Source organism: Dendronephthya gigantea, unplaced genomic scaffold, assembly GCF_004324835.1.
Source record: "Dendronephthya gigantea isolate DGI-Jeju-01 unplaced genomic scaffold, DenGig_1.0 000016F, whole genome shotgun sequence".
NCBI lineage: Eukaryota > Metazoa > Cnidaria > Anthozoa > Malacalcyonacea > Nephtheidae > Dendronephthya > Dendronephthya gigantea.
The window spans coordinates 2,467,849-2,493,009 of NW_021163026.1; the positions used below are offsets into that span (position 1 = coordinate 2,467,849).

Below are 25,161 nucleotides of genomic sequence, written 5' to 3' on the forward strand. Positions count from 1 at the left end.
GCACTGCAAATGGTTCCCACAACTCCGCAAGCAAATAAAAAGATAATGGATTTAATAAGATCGAAATAAACACAGCAAAACTACCTAAAATAATATACTTCTGAATGTGTGAGATATAACACGAGTTAGAGTTTCTTGGAAGACGCGTCCCATATCGAAAGTAAAAGTTTCACTCGCTTCAAAAATCTTGCGGTGGAGTTACGAAAATCCGGTGAAATAAACTGTACCATATTCTGAGCATGCTTACACGGTGCTGTATTTTAGAATATTTCATTTAACGAAATAATATCTGCGTGAATGTTTGAGAAGACTCATTCCATAGCGAAAGCAAAAGGTTCACTTAAAAACAACTTGTGGTGAAGTTAGGGAAATCCAGTGAAATCATCGACCCGCACTAGCATATATCTATAGCCTGTACCGTCGAAATTAAAAAGCACATCTTATATATACATATAGGCTAAGAATGAAAGCATGCATGCAAAATAGAATCGTATTTTTCCAAGAAGCAAATTGAGGTTGTTCCAAGAAACGCGAGAAAAAGTATCAAATTGCCAAACGTGACGTGACCGGGCGCATAAAATGCGAAGCCAGGACTAACAGACATGTATCATCACATTTCACTGTTACCTACACAGTGCTTTCGTTTTCTGGTTAAAGTTTGTTTCATGTGAAGACGATGGTAGGCTCATCACTAGGTTGAAAGAACGAAAAAACAAAGAAAACGTCCACTTTATCTACAACTCTGCCACACGTTATTTAATGCAGACTATATTTGTATTTTACAGAACCTTGCAAATCGTTCAGGAAATAAACGAATTCATCATGAAGACGATCAACGTACTGTTTGTGTTAATCATTGTGGCCTGTGGCATCATTGACAACATCAAGGCAGAAACCTGCAATCCTCTCACCGGACCTGACGGGGCTAGGATATGTCTTAAACTGCCAAACTACAATGGCTATCAATGGACAACGTGTCGAAAAGACTCCTACATCAGATCAAAAACGACAGGCCAGCACAAATGTGAAAACAGGGCTGCAACATACTGTTACTATCAGTGTATGTTGGAAGAGTATAATCTATCTTCAGGCGATGTCAAGGAAAGCTGTCGATGCAATTCAGCTGAATCACACAAGGCCAGAGTGTATACTTTGCCTTTTGTCTGCTTCGTCGTTTTGATTTCCAACTATTTGTTCGTATCATAAACACTGACATTGCAACTGTTGTTTAGGAACACTTTAAACTGTTTTTATAGACGCAAGCTTTAACCAAAAAAAGGCTTTTAAGGTTTAAAGTAAGTTACTAAAGTTAGATTTCGTTTTGAACATATTTCATAGCATTATACCCAACTATGAATTACCTCAGCAACAAAAAGCATGAAAGTTAGAATTAATTGCTTCAATGTAATACGTTTTAATATGTAAATGTAATTCTCATATGTACAACATAACTGGGACATAAAACATTAAAGTAAATACAAAAGCAAAACTCTAATTTCTCTCTCTGACTATATATGTACTCTACCGTGTAAGTGAGATTGACGAACAGATGCTGCTTTATTTATTATTTACAAGAACACAATTTCAAACACTCCTGAACATGAGGAATTCTTTGACAAAAGCGTTTATTTTAAAACCTACCAAAAAATTCTAATGGAGATGGCAGTTTGGTAAAGCTATATATAATGGTAATGCATTTCACTAAATGAGGGTACAACAACGTCCATAGCCGAGAAATGGATTGTTTTTTTACTGTAACATTTCTTTATTAGTATAAATAATGTCATGTTGCATAGAAACACACATAATAGTTTACATATGCATGAACCTGTCACGCATGACAAACAACAAGATTTAGATACAATAAAGTACACAATAGCAAAGCAACACTCAAGGCTTGTCGACAGAGCTCAAAACGTTTCAAAAGCAAAGCTATTTCACTTAGAAAGGTACGACTTCCAGTTTTTACCAATTATACTCATAATAACGGTTCGATATTCTTATAGCTTATATCATTCCATGCGGAGAATGACAATTTGTTCACGCCATATCACACACAGCAGTTTGTCACTTTGAAGGGAGTGACATAATACTTCATCGTTTGTCATAACGTAAAAGCATAAATTTGGCCAATAAACGGTGCAATTAAAGGGTCTCTCAACATATTAGAGCCCAACGAACTCTAAAACCTGATTTAACAATTTGTTATGAACTTATGGGTTGGTTTCACTTTTCCCCGAAATGTTTGTAATTTCACTAGAGGCCGGAATTATATCGCATATACTATCAACTCCGCTGCGAGGAGCTCGTATGTGAAATTGTTTTTCTTCCTAACATTACTAACACTGTGACAGTAGCCCACCTCTGATTTGTACAATGTGCAGATCAAAACTATATATTGCAAACAAACCATGAAATCACTTGTAATGTGTTCAAACGCTTAATTTACATTCATATGTTTAACTATGCTTTTTCAGAGTGTTCAAAAAAGAAAGTGTTATTTCAATATGAAGACATCTCCATTAATCATAGTATTCTTGTTGCTCTCTCCCGTCTGTTTCATAAACCTCATCCAAGCAGAGGAATGTAACAGATATAATGGTCCAGCTGGAATTGTACATTGCGTTAAGCTTTATGGCTACAGTGACTATCAGTGGGCCACATGTCGTACCAACAGCTACATCCGAACCAAATCATTTGGAAGACACAAGTGCATTGACCGATCAAGAACTTACTGTTATTACCAATGCATGCTTGATGTACACGAGAAAGATTACGGCGCTGTTTTTTCCGACTGCAAGTGTTCTCCGAGTGCCCCTCCTCCGACTGAAGGTATTAAACTACCATCATGGTGCTACAGTCCTGATGGAACCAGCTGCAACTGGTACAGAGAGTGTCTCAACAAAGCCTACCCTGCCTGTGAAGGTGGTGAAGATGATTACGCCATCGGGTTTGCAGACAAGTTTTGCAATCTTTACAAAAAGAGCTACAAAGATTTCTCTCAAAAAGCACAGCGTTGGGTTGACGCTGTACGAAAATGCCTTCAACTGAAACTGGTTCCTTTGGTAGACAGAACACACAAAAAAACATGCGCTGAACTAAAATCTGTAGCTTTTGAGAGCCACACACCCTGCTACCATAACCCACTGGACGATTCCTCTTTATTATTCTGCGATCTATCTTATACAGACCGATGGACAGTGTTTTGGACCATCAAATCAGCATTTCTTTACGCTTTTTCCTCCAGTTTTAAGGGTATGCGTGATATGATAGCGGGGTGCGCAGAATCAGATGTTCAAAAAGCAGTTGAAAAAGTCAAGGAGACAATAGAATGGATAGTAGATCTTCCAACACGAATCACAACTTGGTTGACGGAAATGGATGATGTTCAGCCAATTCAACTTGACCTGTCTATCGAAATCGACGACTTGCCTAAACGAAAAAAGCGGTCTATCAGAGATGACCAAGAAACTGAAAGATCACAACTTGCTGGAAAGATTGTTGATGCACTAGCCGTGAGACAGGAATGGCAGAAGAAAAACGTTTCCTGGTTTGCTTATGCAAACAACAAGACGACAGACGACAACAACACAATGTCCATCCGATTCCTTCTGGCTGATCGTTATAAATACGAAGGCGTTGACAACGGAACATTGTTCTCGACCCAACCAACAAACCTCACTGAAGTTTTGATAAAACTAACCGAAGACGTTCTGAATGGAAAGATCGACTTAAAAGTTGACGGTAAGGATGTTAACATCATGAAATTGAATGGCTGCTTGGATTGGGATTGTGAAGTACTTGCATTTAACATCACATCCCCGAGAAAAATTGGGTCTTCCTCCCCAGTCCCTTCTTCAGCTCTTTCTTCCAAGGTTCTCGCATTTCTTGCCATTTTAGTTGCAAGCTATATACCTGTCTATGCATGAATATTGCACCAGTGCCATAATTAGTCTTAATCAATGGCACCTTGTTTAACAATAAACCGTATAGCTTTTATATAACCAAGGAGCAGCGTGGCAGCGTCTTCAAACAACTTAGCATCAAATGTAGGCAGTTGTTATACCACATTTGATGCGTATAGCTTTTAGTAGTAGAAAGTATTTGTCTTATAGCATTCATAAAACTAGCTGAACTATAATTTGTAATAAGTTTTTCTAAATGTAATTCTCACATATATAACATTGCTGAAAAATAAAACACGTAAGTAGACAACAAAACAAATTTGATTTTTCTCTTTATGACTATGTTCCAGATTTCAGTATACCATTGATATAAACAAGAGTTTGCATGTGCGTGTGTCTGTGTTATGGTTAATCATATGACAGCTTTTTTTTATAATGAGAAGTTACTAAATTTCCCGCATTCCTGAACACGAGGAGAGCTTTCAGAACTGCTTTCGTTTTCAACACAAACTCTTAAAAACCGTACTCGAGAGTTGAGACGGAAATCTAGTAAAGCTATATAATGCATTACAAAAAATTAAGGGCAAAACATGGGCAAGAAAATAGTTTCTGTTAATTGAAGTGTATTTATCATCATGAAATAATTCCAAATTGTAGTTCATTTTCCACGAAAAATCTGCATAAATACTAAGAACTAACATAATATAAAGATAATAAAAAAGCTCCACACAATAGCATAGAATAACTCACGGCAATTATCGGGGAGCTTTGAATGAACGTTTGTGATATAAAATTTAGAGAAATAGTCAGAAAAGGAACCCTTACTGTGAAGTTAATTTTGTCCTGCTATGGTTGGTTGTGTTTAAGAGAATAGCTGAACAATAGTTCTGTCTTCTTCATTGGCTTCCAAGAATAAATTGTATTGCACGTCACCAATGAATTAATGAAGGGTTAATAATGCAGAGGGTGTCACAACAGCGTCAGTAGATGGTTTGAACAGCGCTGGGCAACATCAGAGATCGTTTCTCCGAAATATCATTAAAAGGTGTGTTTCTTAAATTATTACATTACTAGCAAAATAAAAGAAAGATAAATGAAATTATTTAGCTTCCACATGCAGATTATTTCACTTTTAGCAGATGTTTTTGAAATGGGTGCATAAATGAAGAAATATAAGGCGTGGCATAGCGAATACAGTGTCGTTGCAGATACGCGTTATTTTTATACAAAATACATTCGTTTCTTAATGGAAGTTGCCTTCATTGAAGGTAGATGGTAGGTGTAGAGAACCAAGCACCACAATCAGATCTTGTTTCATGAAAATAAGGCAAGAAAGAATTTGACGCACGTATATAATGGTTGATTAAATTTGGAGTGCCACGTCTACAAGACCAATTCAACATGTATAGCATTACTTGACTAGGAAACTTCAAGAACATGCGTGAAGTAACAAAGACTATATAGACCCAATAGGAAAAATGTAGAATATAGCTAGGTAATCTACATAATGTTGAATAACGCACATCGCATATTTAGAATCTGGCAAGTTGTTGAGCCAACAAGCGAACTTAATATGAAGACGATCAACGTACTGCTTGTGTTAATCATTGTGGCCTGTGGCATCATTGACAACATCAAGGCAGAATCCTGCAATCCTTACACTGGGCCAAACGGAGTTAGGATATGTCTTAAACTTCCAAACTACAATGACTACCAATGGACAACGTGCCGTAGAGACTCCTACATCAGATCAATAACGTCAGGCCAGCACAGATGCGAACACAGCGCTGCAACATACTGTTACTATCAGTGTATGTTGGAAAAGTATCATCTACCTTCAGGCGACGTCCAGGAAAGTTGTCGATGCAATTCAGCTGAATCACACAAGGCCAGAGTGTATACTTTGCCTTTTGTCTGCTTCGTCGTTTTGATTTCCAACTATTTGTTCGTATCATAAACACTGACATTACAACTGTTGTTTAGGAACACTTTAGACTGTTTTTATAGATGTAAGCTTTAACCAAAAAAAGCCAAAAAAGGTTTTTAAGGTTTAAAGTAAGTTAGATTTCGTTTTGAACATATTTCATGGCATAATCTCAGCAACAAGAAGCACCATAATTAAAAGTAGTACGTTTTTAGACCTGAATGTAATTCTCATATGCATGCATGTAAAACTTATAACAGCAACGTAAAAAAGTAAAGTAAATATGAAGTAATATTCTCATTTCTTTCAGTGACTATATGTATAGGGTGTGTGTGAATGAGTTATAGATAAACACATGCATGCATGCTGAGCTATTTATTATCATAAGAACACGATTTCAAGCACTCCTGAACATGAGGAATTCTTTGAAAAAAGCGCGGTTTATTTTAAAAACTATACCAAATTCTACTCGAGATGGCAATTTGATAAAGATACGTAAAGGTAATGCATTTCACTCAAGTGCATGGGGGTAGAACAACGTGGCCAAGACATGCATGAACTGTCTTTCTTACTGCATGTATTATAACATTTGTTTTATTAGTATAAATAATACAATACTGAGAAAACATGATAGTTTATTTAAGAATTAAAAAACAAGTCGCGTGCCTTTATGGTGTAATAATGCACGATGGGGGAATGTTGGGAGAATACGAGAGAAGCTTTTACAAGCTTCTCGAGTATTCTTCCAACATTTCCCCGAGTGCATTATTACACCATAAAGGCACGCGACGAGCTTTTTTAATTCTTTTATAATATAAGAAGAAATTATAGGGCAACAACAACATTTATTTATTTGATCAATAATGAAATTCTCCTTACATGTTATTTGAGATGTTGCTTAGCAACAAAAACTTCAAAAGCCAGAAGCGTGCATTATGGCCTCACAATGCACGCGCGGTAGCCAATCAAATTGCTCGTTATATCATACTTATATTATAAATATTAAATAAAATCAACATTAATGTTTTCCCCGATATATTTCCTTTTTTATATATATATATATATATATATATATATATATATATATATATATATATATATATATATATATATACATATACATATTACATATATAGCTATCCTGCATGTAGCTATTTGTGCGCCGCGAAGAATGAGGATTCAAATATTTAATATTTTGTCAGGTAAACCATATATATAAACAGCATTAAAAGATTGTCAATTAATATCTTTAGGAGACGTGTAACTTGATTTACTTAAATTTTAAGCGTATAGTCATGCTTAGGCGAAAAACATATAGCTTTAGTTTCCCAACTTTACTTTAGATTGCATGCCTATATAAGCTATGAACCTGTTCAATTTATGCGTGAAAATTTTTTAACTGATTGAAAACAAAACATATGAAAGTAATGAAACTCTTTCGTTCTTTAAACCATGCAAAATATATAGCACGAGCATCAAAAAAGCGAGGCATACAGACATATGCAAGTCAGGTAGTATAGTATTCTATTGTGACATAATATTACGTCAGCATATCTGACAGAAAATACTTGTGTAAATATTACTTCTGGTTCATCCAATGGGTTCAAACATGCAGTAATTGAATGATATCATTTTTCATACACGTCGTTATGACACGAAGCTTGGTTATCGCAGCTGACAACATCAGTGCTTTTGCAAAGGTAGTTCATTACTAAACTTCCCTCTTGAGACAAACAGAGTTCTTCTCCATCTTCATAACAAAGGTATGTCTTCTATAGTTCTCATTTCATTTCTTATCTTAAGTATAATTTCGTTTACGCGAAATTCAGTACTACAAGATTTTTAGTGCGGTTATGAAACAATGGCCGACAGCGCATTATTCGTCCTATTTCGATTCAAAACACAACCGTACTGCTGTAAAGATGCTTACGTTATTTTGGCGTATTTGTGCGATGTTATACAGTCTAAAATTGAACTAAGGACTTGCTTAAAATGCTTGATTGAGATGGCAAAAAAATCTGCGGGTCTAATCACCAAGTCTATAATCAGTTCAAGAATTCCATATTTTGATTTGCAAGACAGTTTAATTCCCTGGATACAGTTTAAATCTATGCATGTGATGTTAAAAGACGCTAACGAACTTGAGATACCCTAAGTGAAAGCAATATTTTCTTTATCGTTCCATGGTAACGAAAGTTAGAGAGAGTTAGTTTACATGCATGCACAAGTGGCTTCTACTAGTACTTATGAGTTGAACTTATGGGTTGGGTTCACTTTTCCAGGAACTGTTTGTAATTTCACTAGAGGCCGGAAGTATATATCGCATATACTCGGTGGCGGATCTAGAGGTGTGCAGAATAAATTACTACATTCTTTTCAAATCTATAACCAATAGCGTTGTTATTAAGGTGTTTTGAATTTAAAATTAAGCTGTGTAATTTATTCTGCACACCCCTCCTAGATCCCCTCACTGGATATACTATGAACTCCGCAGCGAGCAGTTCGCATGTGAAACTGTTTTTCTTCCTAACATGACTAACACTGTGACAGTAGCCAACCCTGATTTGTACAATCTGCAGATCAAAACTATATATTGCAAACAAACCATGAGATCACTTGTAATATGTTCAAACGTTTAATTCACATTTTAACTATTTTTTTTCAGAGTGTTTGAAGAGAAAAGTGTTATTTAATAATATGAAGACATCCCAGTTAATCACAGTATCCTTGTTGCTCTTTTCCGCCTGTTTCCTAAACCACATTAGAGCAGATTGTGATAGATCTTTTGGTCCAGCCGGAACAGTGCATTGCGTTAAGTTTCTTCGTTATAATGACTATCAGTGGACCATATGTCGTACCGACAGATACATCAAAGCAAAATCGTATGGGAGACACCGGTGCGCAGACCAAACAAGAACCTACTGCCATTACCAATGCATGCTTGATGTACACGAGAAAAATAACGGCGCTGTTTTTTCCGACTGCAAGTGTTCCCCCAGTGCCCCTCCTCCGACAGAAGGTATTAAACTACCATCATGGTGCTACAGTCCTGATGGAACCAGCTGCAACTGGTACAGGGAGTGTCTCAACAAAGCCTACCCTGCGTGTGAAGGTGGTGAAGATGATTACGCCATCGGGTTTGCAGACAAGTTTTGCAATCTTTACAAAAAGAGCTACAAAGATTTCTCTCAAAAAGCACAGCGCTGGGTTGACGCTGTACGAAAATGCCTTCAACTGAAATTGGTTCCTTTGGTAGACAAAACACAAGAAAAAACATGCGCTGAACTAAAATCTGTAGCTTTTGAAACACATACACCCTGCTACCTTAACCCACTGGACGATTCTTCCTTATCATTCTGCGACCTGTCTTATACAGACCGATGGACAGTGTTTTGGACCATCAAATCAGCATTTACTGACGCTTTTTCCTCCAGTTTGAAAGGTATGCGTGATATGATAGCGGGGTGCGCAGGAACAGATGTTCAAAAAGCAGTTGAAAAAGTCAAGGAGACAATAGAATGGATAGTAGATCTTCCAACACGTATCACAACTTGGGTGACGGAAATGGATGATGTTCAGCCAATTCAACTTGACCTGTCTATCGAAATCGACGACTTGCCTAAACGAAAAAAGCGCTCAATCAGAGATGACCAAGAAACTGAAAGATCACAACTTGCTGGAAAGATTGTTGATGCACTAGCCGTGAGACAGGAATGGCAGAATAGAAACGTTTCCTGGTTTGCTTATGCAAACAACAAGACGACAGACGACAACAACACAATGTCCATCCGATTCCTTCTGGCTGATCGTTATAAATACGAAGGCGTTGACAATGGAACATTGTTCTCGAACCAACCAACAAACCTCACTGAAGTTTTGATAAAACTAACCGAAGACGTTTTGAATAGAAAAATTGACTTAAAAGTTGATGGTAAGGATGTTAACATCATGAAATTGAATGGCTGCTTGGATTGGGATTGTGAAGTACTTGCATTTAACATCACATCTCCGAGAAAAATTGGGTCTTCCTCCCCAGTCCCTTCTTCAGCTCTTTCTTCCAAGGTTCTCGCATTTCTTGCCATTTTAGTTGCGAGCTATATACCTGTCTATGCATGAATATTGCACTAGTGCCATAATTAGTCTTAAGCTATGGCACCTTGTTTAACAATATACCGTATAGCTTTTATATAACCAAGGAGCAGCGTGGTAGCGTCTTCAAACAACTTAGCATCAAATGTAGGCAGTTGTTATACCACATTTGATGCGTATAGCTTTTAGTAGAAGTATTTGTGTTATAGCATTCATAAAACTAGCTGAACTATAATTTGTAGTAAGTTTTTCTAAATGTAATTCTCACATGTATCACATTGCTGAAGAATAAAACACGTCAGTAGACAACAAAACAAAATTGATTTTTCTCTTTATGACTACGTTCCAGATTTCAATATACCAATGATATAAAGAAGAGTTTGCATGTGCGTGTGTCTGTGTTATGGTTAATCATATGACAGCTTTTTTTTATAATGAGAAGTTGCTAAATTTCCCGCATTCCTGAACACGAGGAGAGCTTTCAGAACTGCTTTCGTTTTCAACACAAACTCTTAAAAACCGTACTCGAGAGTTGAGACGGAAATCTAGTAAAGCTATATAATGCATTACAAAAATTAAGGGCAAAACATGGGCAAGAAAATAGTTTCTGTTAATTGAAGTGTATTTATCATCATGAAATAATTCCACATTGTAGTTCATTTTCCACGAAAAATCTGCATAAATACCAAGAGCTAACATGATATAAAGATAATAAAAAACCTCCACACAATAGCATAGAATAACTCACGGCAATTATCGAGGAGCTTTGAATGAACGTTCGTGATATTAAATTTAGAGAAATAGTCAGAAAAGGAACCCTTACTGTGAAATGAATTTTGTCCTGCTATGGTTGGTTGTGTTTAAGAGAATAGCTATTGTTCTGTCTTCTTCATTGACTTCCAAGAATAGATTGTATGCGCAACACCAGAGATCGTTTCTCCGAAATATCATTAAAAGGTGTGTTTCTACGGCTATGCACCTTATTTCTAACACCTCATGCTGACGAGGGGTTGCGTGTGGAATGGATAAACACATGCTAGCTATTGATTATAATGAGAACTAAATCTAAGTCCAGTCCATTTTTAACTGACGGAACAACGGAACATTGTTCAGCCAAACCTCACTGAAGTTTTGATGAGACTTTGATAAATACGAGAAATACTTGTGTGAAAATGAAACTGAATTGTATACTTTGTGTCAGCTGTGAAGGTCGGGCTTAATAGAATAACTGAACATGTGACAAAGATTGTTTTCGTAATTATATTGTAATTAGAAAAAGGCTAGACATTTACTGTTCGTGGTCATTGACACAAAAAATTATTTGCCTTCTTCTTTGATTACCAGAAATAGATTCTATACCGACACAGCATTCTACCGATGAAATGCCCCTCACAAAGAACTTCGAGAAGTAAACTCAGGCCGGAAATTAAAAAGTTGAACGACATTCTCGTTATTAGAATATATATAAAAACATGAGGGCAAAAACAGCCGAAAAACTGCTCCCTTGGTCCAATTTTTCGTCAGGAATCGATTTTTGGGGTCAAATTTACCTTAGGGGGGAGGGTATCATGGAGTTTTGTCACATTTTCCAACCGCATGACCGCCATGACAACATTCCGAGAACGCCACAAGCACGCGCTTAGCAACAATTGACGCTTAGAACTTACAAAACGCTATTTCTTCGATTCTTTTGCACAGCACATTCTACCTCTTCAAAAAAATACTTGAAGTTATAACAGAATGATAATATGATAATGCAGACATTTTGAAGACAACAGAGAACAAAAAAGCGAAAAAAGACGGAATTTCTAAAGTAGCTATATGGTTGCTATTGGTGAGTAATAATTTGAGATAATAAAGCGACCTATTATTTTAACTCCTGTTTTGACTTATAATACAAATGCAACTTATAGTTATTTGCTTGTTTGAATATAATATTTAAATAATCTTTTCAAGCGCTATCGTTTGATGGTATTCCGGGGTCTTTAGCCAAAATACTTGCAGAGATATTTAGTTTTGCTTCTTCCCGACAATATTGTTTGGATTGATACCAGAAGAGAGTGTGTATATCTAAATGCAGTTTTCATATGTACAACATAACTGGGACATAAAACAAAGTAAATACAAAAGCAAAACTCTAATTTCTCTCTCTGACTATATATGTACTCTACCGTGTACGTGAGATTGACGAACAGATGCTGGTTTATTTATTACAAGAACACAATTTCAAGCACTCCTGAACATGAGGAATTCTTTCACAAAAGCTTTTATTTTAAAATCTACCAAAAAATTGTACTGGAGATGACAGTTTGGTAATTAATAAATAGAAATAACTTGGAAAAACTCGCCATACAGGCTCGTTTTCCCACTGATTATTTCTCGTTCCCCCAAACTCCCACGCGTGTTTCTATAACTGTATAGAAACACAGGAAAAAATGTTTTCTATTTCTTTTATAATATAAATTAATAAAAAGATTTATTATACATTATGGTAGTAAAAGCAATTTGATTGGCTAATAGTTGACAGATAAATCGCGAAATCACGCAAAATTCTGTTAGCAGATAACTGAGTTATCTGCAAGTGAGCCTGCGGTGGTTAACAAGCGGTATTCATTTGAATGTATTTATGTATGCATTAATAATTGATGTATTTTTGGATGTTGCTATTAAATAAGGTTTTTCATTCGTTAATACTATGTTTACAATTCTTCAAATGTATATAACGCTTATCTCGACCTTGATAACTCTGCATATCACAAAAACCTCAAAAAAATTTCAATATTGAAACTTCGAGTTCATTGTATGGTCAGTGTTTGTAATTCCACTAGAGGTCGGAACTATATCGCATATACTATCAACTCCGCTGCGAGTTCGTATGTGAAACTGTTTTTCTTCCTAACACTGTGACAATAGCCCACCTCTGATTTGAGAATCTGCAGATCAAAACTATATTTTGCAAACAAACCATGCAATCACTTGTAATATGTTCAAACGCTTAATTTATATCATATGTTTAACTATGTTCTTTCAGAGTGTTCGAAAAAAAAAAGTGTTATTTCAATATGAAGACATCTCCATTAATCATAGTATTCTTGTTGCTCTCTCCCGTCTGTTTCATAAACCTCATCCAAGCAGAGGAATGTAACAGATCTAATGGTCCAGCTGGAACTGCACATTGCATTAAGATCTCTCGCTACAATGATTATCAGTGGGCCATATGTCGTACCGACCGCTACATCCGAACGAAATCATTTAAAAGACACAAGTGCGCAGACCGAAGAAGAATTTACTGTTATTACCAATGCATGGTTGACGTCTACGACAGAAATAACGGCACTGTTTTTTCTCACTGCAAGTGTTCCTCCAGTGCCCCTCAACCCACTGAAGGTATTAAGCTACCATCATGGTGCTACAGTCCTGATGGAACCAGCTGCAACTGGTACAGAGAGTGTCTCAACAAAACCTACCCTGCGTGTGAAGGTGGTGAAGATGATTACGCCATTGGGTTTGCAGACAAGTTTTGCAATCTTTACAAAAAGAGCTACAAAGATTTCTCTCAAAAAGGACAGCGCTGGGTTGACGCTGTACGAAAATGCCTTCAACTGAAACTGGTTCCTTTGGTAGACAGAACACAAGAAAAAACATGCGCTGAACTAAAATCTGTAGCTTTTGAAACACACACACCCTGCTACCTTAACCCACTGGACGATTCTTCCTTATCGTTCTGCGACCTGTCTTTTTCAGACCGATGGACAGTGTTTTGGACCATCAAATCAGCATTTATTGACGCTTTCTCCTCCAGTTTAAAAGGTATGGGTGATATGATAGCGGGGTGCGCAGGAACAGATGCTGAAAAAGCAGTTAAAAAAGTCAAAGAGATATTTGAATGTAATGTAGATCTTCCAGCACGTATCACAACTTGGGTGACGGAAATGGATGATGTTCAGCCAATTCAACTTGATCTGTCTATCGAAATCGACGACTTGCCTAAACGAAAAAAGCGGTCAATCAGAGATGACCAAGAAACTGAAAGATCACAACTTGCTGGAAAGATTGTTGATGCACTAGCCGTGAGACAGGAATGGCAGAATAAGAACGTTTCCTGGTTTGCTTATGCAAACAACAAGACGACAGACGACAACAACACAATGTCCATCCGATTTCTTCTGGCTGATCGTTATAAATACGAAGGCGTTGACAATGGAACATTGTTCTCGACCCAACCAACAAACATCACTGAAGTTTTGATAAAACTAACCGAAGACGTTTTGAGTGGAAAGATCGACTTAAAAGTTGATGGTAAGGATGTTAACATCATGAAATTGAACGGCTGCTTGGATTGGGATTGTGAAGTACTTGCATTTAACATCACATCCCCGAGAAAAATTGAGCCTTCCTCCCCAGTCTCTTCTTCAGCTCGTTCTTCCAAGGAACCAACGACGATTCTCGCATTCCTCGCCATTTTAGTTGCAAGCTATATACCCATCTATGCATGAATATTGCACTAGCACTAGTGCCATAATTAGTCTTAAGCAATAGCACCTTGTTTAACAATAAACCGTATAGCTTTTAGTACTAGAAAGTATTTGTCTTATAGCATTAATAACACTAGTTGAACCATAAATGTAATTCTAAATGTAATTCTCACATGTATATATAACATTGCTGAAAAATAAACCAAGTAAGTAGACAACAAAACAAATTTGATTTTTCTCTTTATGACTACGTTCCAGATTTCAGTATACCATTGATATAAACAAGAGTTTGCATGTGCGTGTGTCTGTGTGTGTTATGGTTAATCATATGACAGCTTTTTTTTATAATTTATAATGAGAAATTACTAAATTTCCCGCATTCCTGAACACGAGGAGAGCTTTCAGAACTGCTTTCGTTTTCAACACAAACTCTTAAAAACAGCTAGAACTCGAGAGTTGAAACGGAAAACTAGTAAAGCTATATAATGCATTTAAAAAAATTAAGGGTAAAACATTGGCAAGAAAATAGTTTTTGTTAATCGTGGTATACTTATTATTATGATATAGCTCCACTTTGTAATCTTTATTCCAAGAAAAATTTGCATAAATACCAAGAACGACACAAAGATATAAAAAGCTTCACACGACAGCATAGGATAACTCTGGCTTGACGACACACAGGAATTAGTGAGGGCGCTTTGAATGAACGTTTGTGATATTAAATAATTTTTTTCTACAATTCGACTTTGGATAACCACAGACGTTTCGTTTTTATAGAAAAGGTTGTCCAATTTTCAATAAAATGATGATAAATATTCATACTCGTACCGTGATGTAAATTTTGTCCTGCTATGAAGGTTGTGTTTAAGAGAATAATGGCCAAAAATTCTCTTTGTCTTTTTCATTGACTACCAAGTATGGATTGTGTGGAACGTCACCAATGAATTTAAGAAGGGTTAATAATGCACAGGTTGTTAACAACAGCGTCAGTTAAGGTTTGAACTGCGCTGGGCAACATCAGAGATCGTTTCTCCGAAAAATATCAAAAGGTATGTTTCTTCAATTATTGCTTTGCTGCCAAAATAAAAGAAAGATGAGTGAAAGTATTTAGCTTCCACAGATTATTTCACTTCCTTCAGAAAAAGCAGATGTTTTTGAAATGGGTACATGAATGAAAAAATATAAGGCGTGGCATAGCGAATAAAGTGTCTTTGCAAATACGCGTTATTTTGTAAAAAGTATATATATCTCATAAAGGAAGTTAACTTTGTTAAAGGTAAATGGTAGTTGTAGAGAAACAAGCACCACAATCAGATCTTGTTTCATCAAAATAACTTAAATAAGGCAAGAAAGAAACTGACGAACGTATAATGGTTGATTCAATTTGGAGTGCCACGTATACAACACCAATTCAACATAGCATTACTTCACTAAGACACTTCATGAACATGCGTTAGTAGACCAAAGACTATACTAACGCCATAAAGAAAATGTAGAATATAGCAATAGGTTATCTACATACCAAAGATCCGGCAATGTTAATGTTAAATAACGCACATCGCATTTTTCAGAACCGCACATATTTTTGAGCTAACAAGCGAACGTAATATGAAGAAGATCAACGTATTGTGTGTGTTAATGATTGCAGTCTGTAGCCTGATTGACAACAGCGAAGCAAATTTCTGCAATCCTTACACCGGGCCAAATGGAGCTAGAAAGTGTATACAACTGCCAGGTTTCTACGACCTCCAATGGGTAACATGCCGAAGCAACATTTACATCAAGTTAAAAACAGGAGGCTTACACTCTTGTGCAAATAAAGATGCAATATACTGTTATTATCAGTGTATGTTGGAAAAGCATCATTCAACTTCAGGCAAGGTCGTCGGCAGCTGTCGATGCAATTCAGCTGAATCACACAAGGTCAAAGCGTATACTTTGCCTTTTGTCTGCTTCGTCGTTTTGATTTCCAACTATTTGTTCGTATCATAAACACTGACATTATAGAACTGTTGTTTATAGATAAACTTTAGACTGAATAAGGTTTTTAAGATTTAAAGCAAGTTAGATTTCGTTTCACATGTAAAACGTATAACTGGAGCATAAAACATTAAAGTAAATATGAAGTAATATTTTAATTTCTTTCATTAGCTATGTTTGGGCGCTACCTTATTTTTAAGTCTATTGTGAGTGAGTGAGAACGCAATCTCAGGCATTCCTGGACCTGAGAAATTCTTTGTCTTTGACGAATGCTTTCATTTTCAATAAAAGCATTATATGCTATGTATAAAGCTATGTATAATGCATGCATTCCACTATGGAGTGAGGGCATAACAACGTCGTTAATGGATTGTTTCTTCCATACCCGTAATATGTTCGTATTAGGCTAAATATATCATTCTGGGAAAACACAAAGTAGTTTATACAGGAACTTGTCACGCCTAGCATGCAAAAATACTAAGAAATAGATACCAATAAAGAAAAAAAAGAAGAAGAAAGAGATAAAGATCTCTACACAATAGCAAAACAACACTCAAGGCTTGTCGCGATAGATCTTAAAACGTTTCAAAGGCAAAGCTACTCTTAGAGCTACGACTTTCGGTTTTTATCTTTTAGAGGTCAATGAAGAAGAATAATTCAAGAATTATAATTCAAGAAATTATATATAGAAAAAAGAGTAAAACAGACATATATAAATACATATATATGCATTAATATAGTTTGTTTAATAAGCCAACTAAAATAGTCTTACACTGATGCAAGACAAGCCTAGTTAGTTAGCTGATGATTTACATGATGTATGCATGACGCGATATAAACCTCTTCGAAACAGAGCGAGGGCCCTGGTACGTGTCATGCGAAAACGAGGCTAATTCAGGTTTTCTTCGCCAAAAATTCTTAATCATTTGTTTTGAATAATACGTCCTCGAGTCGAAAGCTCTTAGGTGGTTAGGCAGTTGTTACGACACATGTGATGCCGTGATGGCGATGCTAAGTTGTTTGAAGACGCTGCCACGCTGCTTCCTGGTTATATCGCAAGGTATGTGATTGTGGCTTTCTACTATGTCAGCATATCTTTAAAGAGGAGTATGGACTGGGTCATTCCTCACAGATACGTCACTGCACGCAGTGGGTTCGAACTTATTTGAAGCTTCGTCACCGAGCTGACAACACTGCATGGTGTGTTTGAAAGTTAGTCAATCTTTAGACTTCCTCCCTGGTCTTACACTGACACAAAGAGAGATCTTTTTTGCCTTCAAAACAAAGGTATGTCTTCTATATACAGAAGGGGTTGTCCTTATTTCACAACAGCAGATTCGTGAATGCGGAAGTAACTACTCAGCGTTACTATAGTTTTTTTTACCGCGCTGGTATAAAACAGTGGCTGACAGAGTGTTTTTTTTTATCATAACCTATAATACAACAGTACTACCGTGAGAAGATCAGGGAAACTGCCCTGGGGTAGAATTATTTCATGTTAGTCCGAATTAAACTGATAGAGGAATTTGCTTGATCGAGGTGGCCGTTGTCTTGTATATTTCTTGGTTCAACACTTTATCAACCGGCCGAGGTCTCGTCGTTACCAGAATTCGATATTTCTAAACACATTTACTTCAGCTATGACATAAGCTAAAGATGGATATGTTAAATTCAAATTTTGCAATAAAATTAAGCCGTATAATTAATGCAATATTAACACACCCAATGCAACAACAAAAGAAGGAAAGACGCGGCTAATAGCAGGATAGTGAGGATACTTCCAATGGCGTCGCCAGCATCGACAAGTGGGGTGCATATATTCATATATTCATGTTCACAGACCGTTAAAACAATCAATTTGAAAGAAATGAATATTGTAGAACACGAATAAATGAATATGTCCACATCACTTATCAAGCTGGCTACGTTACCACATACTTCCTTATAGCAGAATGAGCGACCTCGTAGCTGGGCCAGTAGGAGTTAATTAGCGGAAAATAGAAACACGACGTGAAACTCCCACACACGATCGCGATTAAAAAAATAACGAAGAGAATCAGTTTATATTCTTTATGCCCATACCCCAGATACCTGGCGATGACAATGTTGAATAACGCAGATGATTATTCAATTTTTCAGATATGCAGAAGATCAACGTATTGTGGGTGTTGATGATCGTCGTCTGCGGTATGATTGACAACAGCGAGGCCGATACAGATGAAATATGCGATCCTGCTACAGGACCGAACGGGGTTAAGAGATGTGTAAAAAATCCAGATTACAACGACCGCCAATGGGGGACATGTCGTACTAACGCTTACATCAGATCAGTTACAGATGGCTTGTACGGTTGTACCCTGAATTCAAAATTTTGTTACCATTTGTGTATGCTGGAGAAGCATGGTATAACTTCAGGCAGCGTCTATAGCAACTGTGTCTGCAGCGACAGTGACAGCGGTGCTGAATCACACAAAGCTAAATTGCATACTTTTATATTCTTTGGCTTTTTGGTTATCAATTACTTCCTCGGATGATAAACACTCGTTTCTTTAAAAGTAAACAATACCTCATTAGAATTACATCAACATTAGAATTTTCTATCTAAACTGATGCACTTTTCACGTGTACAAAATTAGAAGAAACACATGAAGGGAAGAAATTTAATAAAATTTTTTGTGTATTCAAATTTTATACTTTTTTCTAAGTACACACACAGTCATTCTCTTCTAATTTTTTTTTAATTAAAGCATAGTACCAGAGCATTCTGTACCGACACAGCATTCTACCGATGAAATGCCCCTCACGAAGAACTTCGAGAAGTAAACTCAGGCCAGAAAATAAAAAGTTGAACGACATTCTCGATATTAGAAGCATATATATATATATTATATATATTATATATTATATATATATATATATATATATTATATATATTATATATATATATATATATATATGAGAAATTTATTCCGAATAAAATCAATATTTCGGGAGTCGTGATCGTTGTAGTTGATCGTTGCAGTTGAGTGAGTTGACGACTACAATGTGGGGGGGGGGGTCGTTTAAATCACATGATCTAACAAGTGTAGAGCATATGGTCGTTCCTTTTTTACGTCAGTACACGTGCACGAGAAGACCTGACTGACTCCGTATTTGAAGCTTAGCCATTGAGGTGACAACATCAGCGCTTTTGCAAAGGCAGTCCATTACTAAACTTCCCTCTTGAGACAAAGAGGGTTCTCCTCATCTTCATTACAAAGGTATGTCTTCTATATAGTTCTTATTTCATTTCGTATCTTCGGTAATATTTTTATGCGGAAGAAACTACTCGGTTACAACGCCCCCCTGGTTATAACCTCTGCGACGTGGCTACGACAAAAAGTCCAACAGCGGCCATGGTCTTCATGCCGATGGTGGCTAAATTGGGTTTCATAGAATAACTTAATTGTCACGCAAGGCTTTATTGTGTTTATATATATTGTGTCAACATATAAAAATAGTTGTAAAATAGGAATGAGTAATTGAAAATTGCCACAAATTGGCCTTTCGTACAAATAAATATGAATTACTTTTCCTTCCAGCTTGACAGTTTAGGTGAAAAATTAATGCAGTATAATAATCTTAGTGTCGATCATTTTGACCAATCTGTCGTTCTTAGATGAACAGTGGGTTTGGGAAAACATGTAAAGTTTCCGTATCTTAAAAGCCCAAGCGAACTGCTAAATTTAACCTTAAAAACAAAGGTAATAACGATAAAGCGTGACTTCGGAAATTATTTAACTTGTTTTCTCAAAAAAAAACATATAATGCAACTTGAACGGCTTCACCTTCTCTCGCAAAACGCGTCGCATATCGAAAGTACATAAAAAAGACCCTCACGACATGTCATCATAACAATGCCGAATCTATATAATTTATTGCAGGTCCAAAATACAAAGAAAATGTCCACTTTATCTACAGCTGTGCCACACATTATTAATGCGGACTATATATTTGTATTTAATAGAACCTTGCAAATCGTTCAGGAAATAAGCGAATCATTATGAAGAGCAACGTAGTGTTTGTGTTAATGATTGTGGTCTGTGCTTGTGGCATGATTGCATCGGGGAAACGCTTTTGGCGCGGAAAACGTCGACCTAGATATCACCCCAGACGTCCACCAGTCAGACGTTTTAAGATAGTCTGCAATCGTTACACTGACGGGGCTAAGATATGTCGTAACGTTCGAAACTACAATGACTCTCAATGGATAACGTGTCGATCAGACTCCTACATCAGATCAAAAACAGAAAAACCATACCATTGCAAAAATGCAAAATACTGTTACTATCCGTGTATGTTGGAAGAGTATCACCTACCTTCAGGCGATGTCAAGGAAAGCTGTCGATGCAGTTCAGCTGAATCACACAAGGCCAGAGGCAGAATGTATACTTTGCGTTTTGTCTGCTTCGTCGTTTTGATTTCCAACTATTTGTTCGTATCATAAACACTGACATTATAGAACTGTTGTTTAGATAAACTTTAGACTGTTTTTATACATGTAAGCTTTAACCAAAAAAAGGCTTTTAAGGTTTAAAGTAAGATTTCGTTTTGAACATATTTCATGGCATTATTTTACCAACAAGAAGCACCATAATTAAAAGTAATTGCATAAATGTAGTATACGTTTTTAGACCTAATGGCTTTCCCCTATATTAAATACGAGAAATATACTTGTGTGAAAATGAGACTGAATTGTATATTTTGTATCGGCTGTGAAGGTCGGGTTTTATAGAATAACTGAACATGTAACAAAGATTGTTTTCATAATTATATTGTAATTCGTAAAGAGCTAAGCATTTACTGTTCGTGGTCATTTACACAAAAAATTCTTTGTCTTCTTCTTTGATTAACAGAAATAGATTCGATACCGACATGCAGCATTCTACCGATGAAATGCCCCTCACAAAGAACTTCGAGTTTACATATATGTATATATATATATATATAAATACCTAAATATCGATCACGTGATTGTACTGCATACGTTAATTTTATGGGAAATCGTTGGAAATCTATCTTGAATATATATATATATATATATATATATATATATATATATATATATATATATATATATAATTATATATATATGTGTAACAGTCAACTTTCATTCATATATAAACATATATTTTATATACTTCTATTTCGTAGAGCTGTGAAAAGCTTTTTTATAACAACAACTTTTTGCATACAATGGCATATCTATTCATCTTCAGTGTCAACTTTATCTTTGTGCGATAAGAGCTTTATCAGGGATAAGTATTTAGTGTTGTTTTTACCCAACTATGACTTCTTTGCACATGATTAGTTTTAGACATGCATCATGCATGATATATATATAGTCAATTGCACTTACAAAATAATGAAAATATCTAATCTATAGTAGTTGATCAGCGAGTTTCATCATCAAGAACAATATGTAATCAATATAGCCTACACACGCTGCACAGAAAATGTATAAATTATTCAAACTCTGAATGCGTTTTCTTGTGTTTGCTCAAGAATTAAGCACAATGACATGAGGTATGAGGTTTCAAGTTTACAAGGTAAAACACCTTGCATGTGGTAGAATACTACCTACACTGGACCACCACGTTTGAGATATCTTTTTCAGCCTCAAAAGCGCCAGCCATACATACGCAAGGCAAAGTATATAGTCTAGTGTTTCATTGTGGTATTATATTACGTCAGCATATCTTTGGGGAAAGACTTGTATAAATATTGCTTTTTGGTTCATCCAATACGGCAATAGCTAGAACGAGGCCCATCCAATAGTCATTATTAAACTCCCCCCTTGGCTTGAGACAGAGAGAGATCTTCTTAATCTTCAAACTAAAGGTATGCTTTCTATCGTTCCTTTTTTATTTCGTGTGTTCGGTAATTCCGTTTATGCGGAAGTATAGTAGTCGGCCACAAAATTTATAGCGTGGCTATATGAATCAATGCCAATGGCGACAGCGTTATTCGTCCTATTACGATTCAAAACACAAGCGTACTGCTGTAAAAAGGCTTAAGTTACTTTGGCGTATTTGTGCGATGTTAGTCTAAAATTGAACTAAAAGCAAGGACTGCAAAGGGTGGAAAATGCTTGATCGAGGTGACAAAAAATTCAGCGGCCACTTTGTTTGTACAAGCGGGCCACGAAGTCTCATCATTTCAAGAATTCGATATTTTGATTCGCAAGACACTATACTTCCCTCGATATGCCGGTTTAAATCTACGATGTTAAAAGACGCTAATAAACTTGAGGCCCCAAGCGAATGCAATATTTTTTATCGATAATTCCACGGTAACGACAATTATGAAGAGTTAGTTTTGCACAAGTGGCGTGCTAATGCATGACCACGTGAGTAATAACCACTTTATCACATTGAAAAACATCACTACACCACGGAAAGTGAAACGGGAAGAAGTTAAGAAAGCGTGGTGATCCTGTTCGTTTATTTAGGATTGAAATTTCGCAACAAATCGTAGGAAGTTGACGACGGGGACGAAAAAGCGTCAAATTACAAGTTGTCAAGGTCATTGCCATAATAGCATTCAGACAATACTGGCCATGCTGAACCATATGTGCTGAACCCATAAAAAAATAGTTATATAATAATCTATAAATTTACTTCGTACTGTACAAAAGTTTCAGTTTAATAAGCAATGTTTATAGATAAAAGTTTGTACTACCCGTAAGCCAAGTTTCAGATGAAACCCGAAATTCAAAATCACACGCCACTGTCGTGTATTTTCTACGAACAAACACACACGCACATAAAAGTTAAGATCATTTAAATGATACAAACAAAATCAATATATACATGAGGTTAGATTCTGTTGATGATTTGGCGTGTTTTTCCCAGGAAAAACTGTATAACAACTTTGCCACGTTAAGTGCGTGTAAGCCGGTATAAAAAACGCCACAGTGGAAATTCGTCCTTAGTTGTTTGTTTAAACAAATAATGCCGTTATGCTTTATAGATACCCTATTGGCCGTGATATATCCTACTTTGCACGGCTGAACATGATGAAGAGTTTTCATTTATACCCGCTGTTCATGTTGCTTGTCATGATGTACAACATGCACTGTGTCCAGGCAGCGAACTGTGACAGATCTTATGGTCCAGCTGGTACCGTACATTGCATTCAGAGTTCTCGCTACAATGACTATCAGTGGGCCACATGTCGTACCGACAACTACGTCCGGACGAAATCCAATGGGAGACACGCTTGCATAGACCGAACAAGAACTTACTGTTATTACCAGTGCATGATTGACGTCTATGACAGAAGTTCTGGCGATGTCTTTCTCAATTGTAAGTGCTCCCCTTTTGACCCCAAGCCCACTCAACGGGTTAAATTGCCTGACTGGTGCTACAGCCCTGATGGAACAAACTGTAACTGGTATAGTAACTGTCTTAAGAAAGCTTATCCTTATTGTGAAAACGACAAAGACGACTACAGCATCATGTATACCGAAAAATTTTGTAGACTTTACGATGATCAATACGACAAATTTTCCCAGAAAGGAGCACAATGGATCAACGCTGTCAGAAAATGTATCCAACTCAAACTGGTTCCACTGGTTGACAAAACACGCGTTAGGACGTGTTCTGATCTGAAATACACAGCATTCAAAACACACTCACCCTGCTACACCAATCCTGAGAATTCGCAATCGTCATCAATTTCGTACTGCAACTTATCTCCCCAGGATAGGAATGTTGTGTTTTGGACCATTAAATCAGCATTTCGTGCGGCATATTGGCCAAGTTTGAAAGGTCTGTTAGACGTCAGACGTGATTGTGAAAATAGAGAAGGCAGCCGAAAACAACGGAAGGTCCAGGATATGATCCTAGAAGAAGTGACGAGAGAAATTGGAGAAACCAAAACCAACTCCGTGGACGAGAAAATCCGAGAAACAGAAGTGAGAATCAAAGTTTGGCTACGAAATTTTGTGAGTCCGATTCAGCTTTCCATGAACATAAATAAACATGGCTGGACGTCCAAGCGAAGAAAAAGATCCGCCCCAAGTAATCAAGAAATTAAGGATTCCAAATTTGCCGGGAAGGTCATCGATGCAATCGCTTCACAAGGAAGATGGCAGGAGAAGGGAATTACTTGGTTTGCTTATGCAAAAAACGAAATAGGACAGGATCACACGAAGTCGATCAGATTTTTCGTAGCTGACCGTTACAAGTACAAAGATGGCCTGGGAACAATCAAGCCAACGACCATCGCTGATGTTTTGATCCAGCTCAGTACAGATATTCTCAACGGGACTCTTTATGTAAGTGTGGATGGAAGTTCTGTTGACATCGTGAAGTTAAATGGCTGTTTAGATATGGATTGTGATATACATGCATTTGATATCGAATCAAGCGGCGTATTTCTCAAAGCAATGCATACAATAGCATACTTAATCATCTTGAGTATCAACTTTATCTTTGTGTGATAAGAACTTTATCACCGCCTCTAACTTTACTGATATGCCAGGGATAAGTATTTGTGTTGTTTTTACCAAACTATGACTTTTTTGCACATGATTAGTTTTAGCATGCATGATATAGTCAATTGCACTTACAAAATATATAATCTAAAGTAGTTGATTCAGTGAGTTTTATTATCAAGAACAATATGTAATCAAAATTTTCAGGTCATTAAACATCCAAAAAAAACCTACAAAGTTGGCAAGTCTATATCGTTTTAATATATATACATATACGCTGTACAGAAAATGCTTATTCACAAGAATAAG

The 25,161-nt window shown here is 36.5% G+C and overlaps 6 protein-coding genes across 8 annotated transcripts in view; 5 read left to right on the plus strand and 1 right to left on the minus strand.

Moving 5' to 3' along the window:
- The window catches only part of LOC114520456, a 28,300-nt gene extending 7,078 nt beyond the window's left edge, over window positions 1–21,222 (plus strand). For 2 of the 3 annotated variants that reach the window (XM_028540720.1, XM_028540722.1), the window contains exon 3: window positions 786–1,501. The gene's annotated coding sequence lies outside the window, so the exon portion shown is untranslated. Of the gene's footprint in view, window positions 1–785; window positions 1,502–20,379 lie in introns of those variants that run through there. The other variant, XM_028540721.1, reaches the window with a different exon arrangement.
- The window catches only part of LOC114520465 (mediator of RNA polymerase II transcription subunit 31-like), a 46,883-nt gene that overhangs the window by 8,030 nt on the left and 13,692 nt on the right, over window positions 1–25,161 (minus strand). The gene's annotated exons all lie outside the window — the stretch shown is intronic.
- On the plus strand, window positions 1,881–4,268 carry LOC114520460. The gene is made up of 2 exons (XM_028540725.1): window positions 1,881–1,949; window positions 2,478–4,268. The coding sequence occupies exon 2, from the start codon at window positions 2,508–2,510 to the stop codon at window positions 3,927–3,929; it is 1,422 nt and encodes a 473-aa protein (XP_028396526.1). The 5' UTR covers window positions 1,881–1,949; window positions 2,478–2,507; the 3' UTR covers window positions 3,930–4,268.
- On the plus strand, window positions 7,459–10,222 carry LOC114520463. Its single transcript, XM_028540729.1, has 2 exons — window positions 7,459–7,592; window positions 8,495–10,222. The coding sequence occupies exon 2, from the start codon at window positions 8,527–8,529 to the stop codon at window positions 9,943–9,945; it is 1,419 nt and encodes a 472-aa protein (XP_028396530.1). The 5' UTR covers window positions 7,459–7,592; window positions 8,495–8,526; the 3' UTR covers window positions 9,946–10,222.
- On the plus strand, window positions 11,709–14,573 carry LOC114520461. Its single transcript, XM_028540726.1, has 2 exons — window positions 11,709–11,752; window positions 12,950–14,573. The coding sequence occupies exon 2, from the start codon at window positions 12,981–12,983 to the stop codon at window positions 14,412–14,414; it is 1,434 nt and encodes a 477-aa protein (XP_028396527.1). The 5' UTR covers window positions 11,709–11,752; window positions 12,950–12,980; the 3' UTR covers window positions 14,415–14,573.
- Window positions 22,060–25,069, plus strand: LOC114520462. Its single transcript, XM_028540728.1, has 2 exons — window positions 22,060–22,253; window positions 23,385–25,069. The coding sequence occupies exon 2, from the start codon at window positions 23,428–23,430 to the stop codon at window positions 24,856–24,858; it is 1,431 nt and encodes a 476-aa protein (XP_028396529.1). The 5' UTR covers window positions 22,060–22,253; window positions 23,385–23,427; the 3' UTR covers window positions 24,859–25,069.

Bases quoted from the DNA above. Each gene is read 5' to 3' on its own strand.
- LOC114520460 (XM_028540725.1), top strand. From the start codon at position 2,508: ATGAAGACATCTCCATTAATCATAGTATTCTTGTTGCTCTCTCCCGTC.
- LOC114520463 (XM_028540729.1), top strand. From the start codon at position 8,527: ATGAAGACATCCCAGTTAATCACAGTATCCTTGTTGCTCTTTTCCGCC.
- LOC114520461 (XM_028540726.1), top strand. From the start codon at position 12,981: ATGAAGACATCTCCATTAATCATAGTATTCTTGTTGCTCTCTCCCGTC.
- LOC114520462 (XM_028540728.1), top strand. From the start codon at position 23,428: ATGATGAAGAGTTTTCATTTATACCCGCTGTTCATGTTGCTTGTCATG.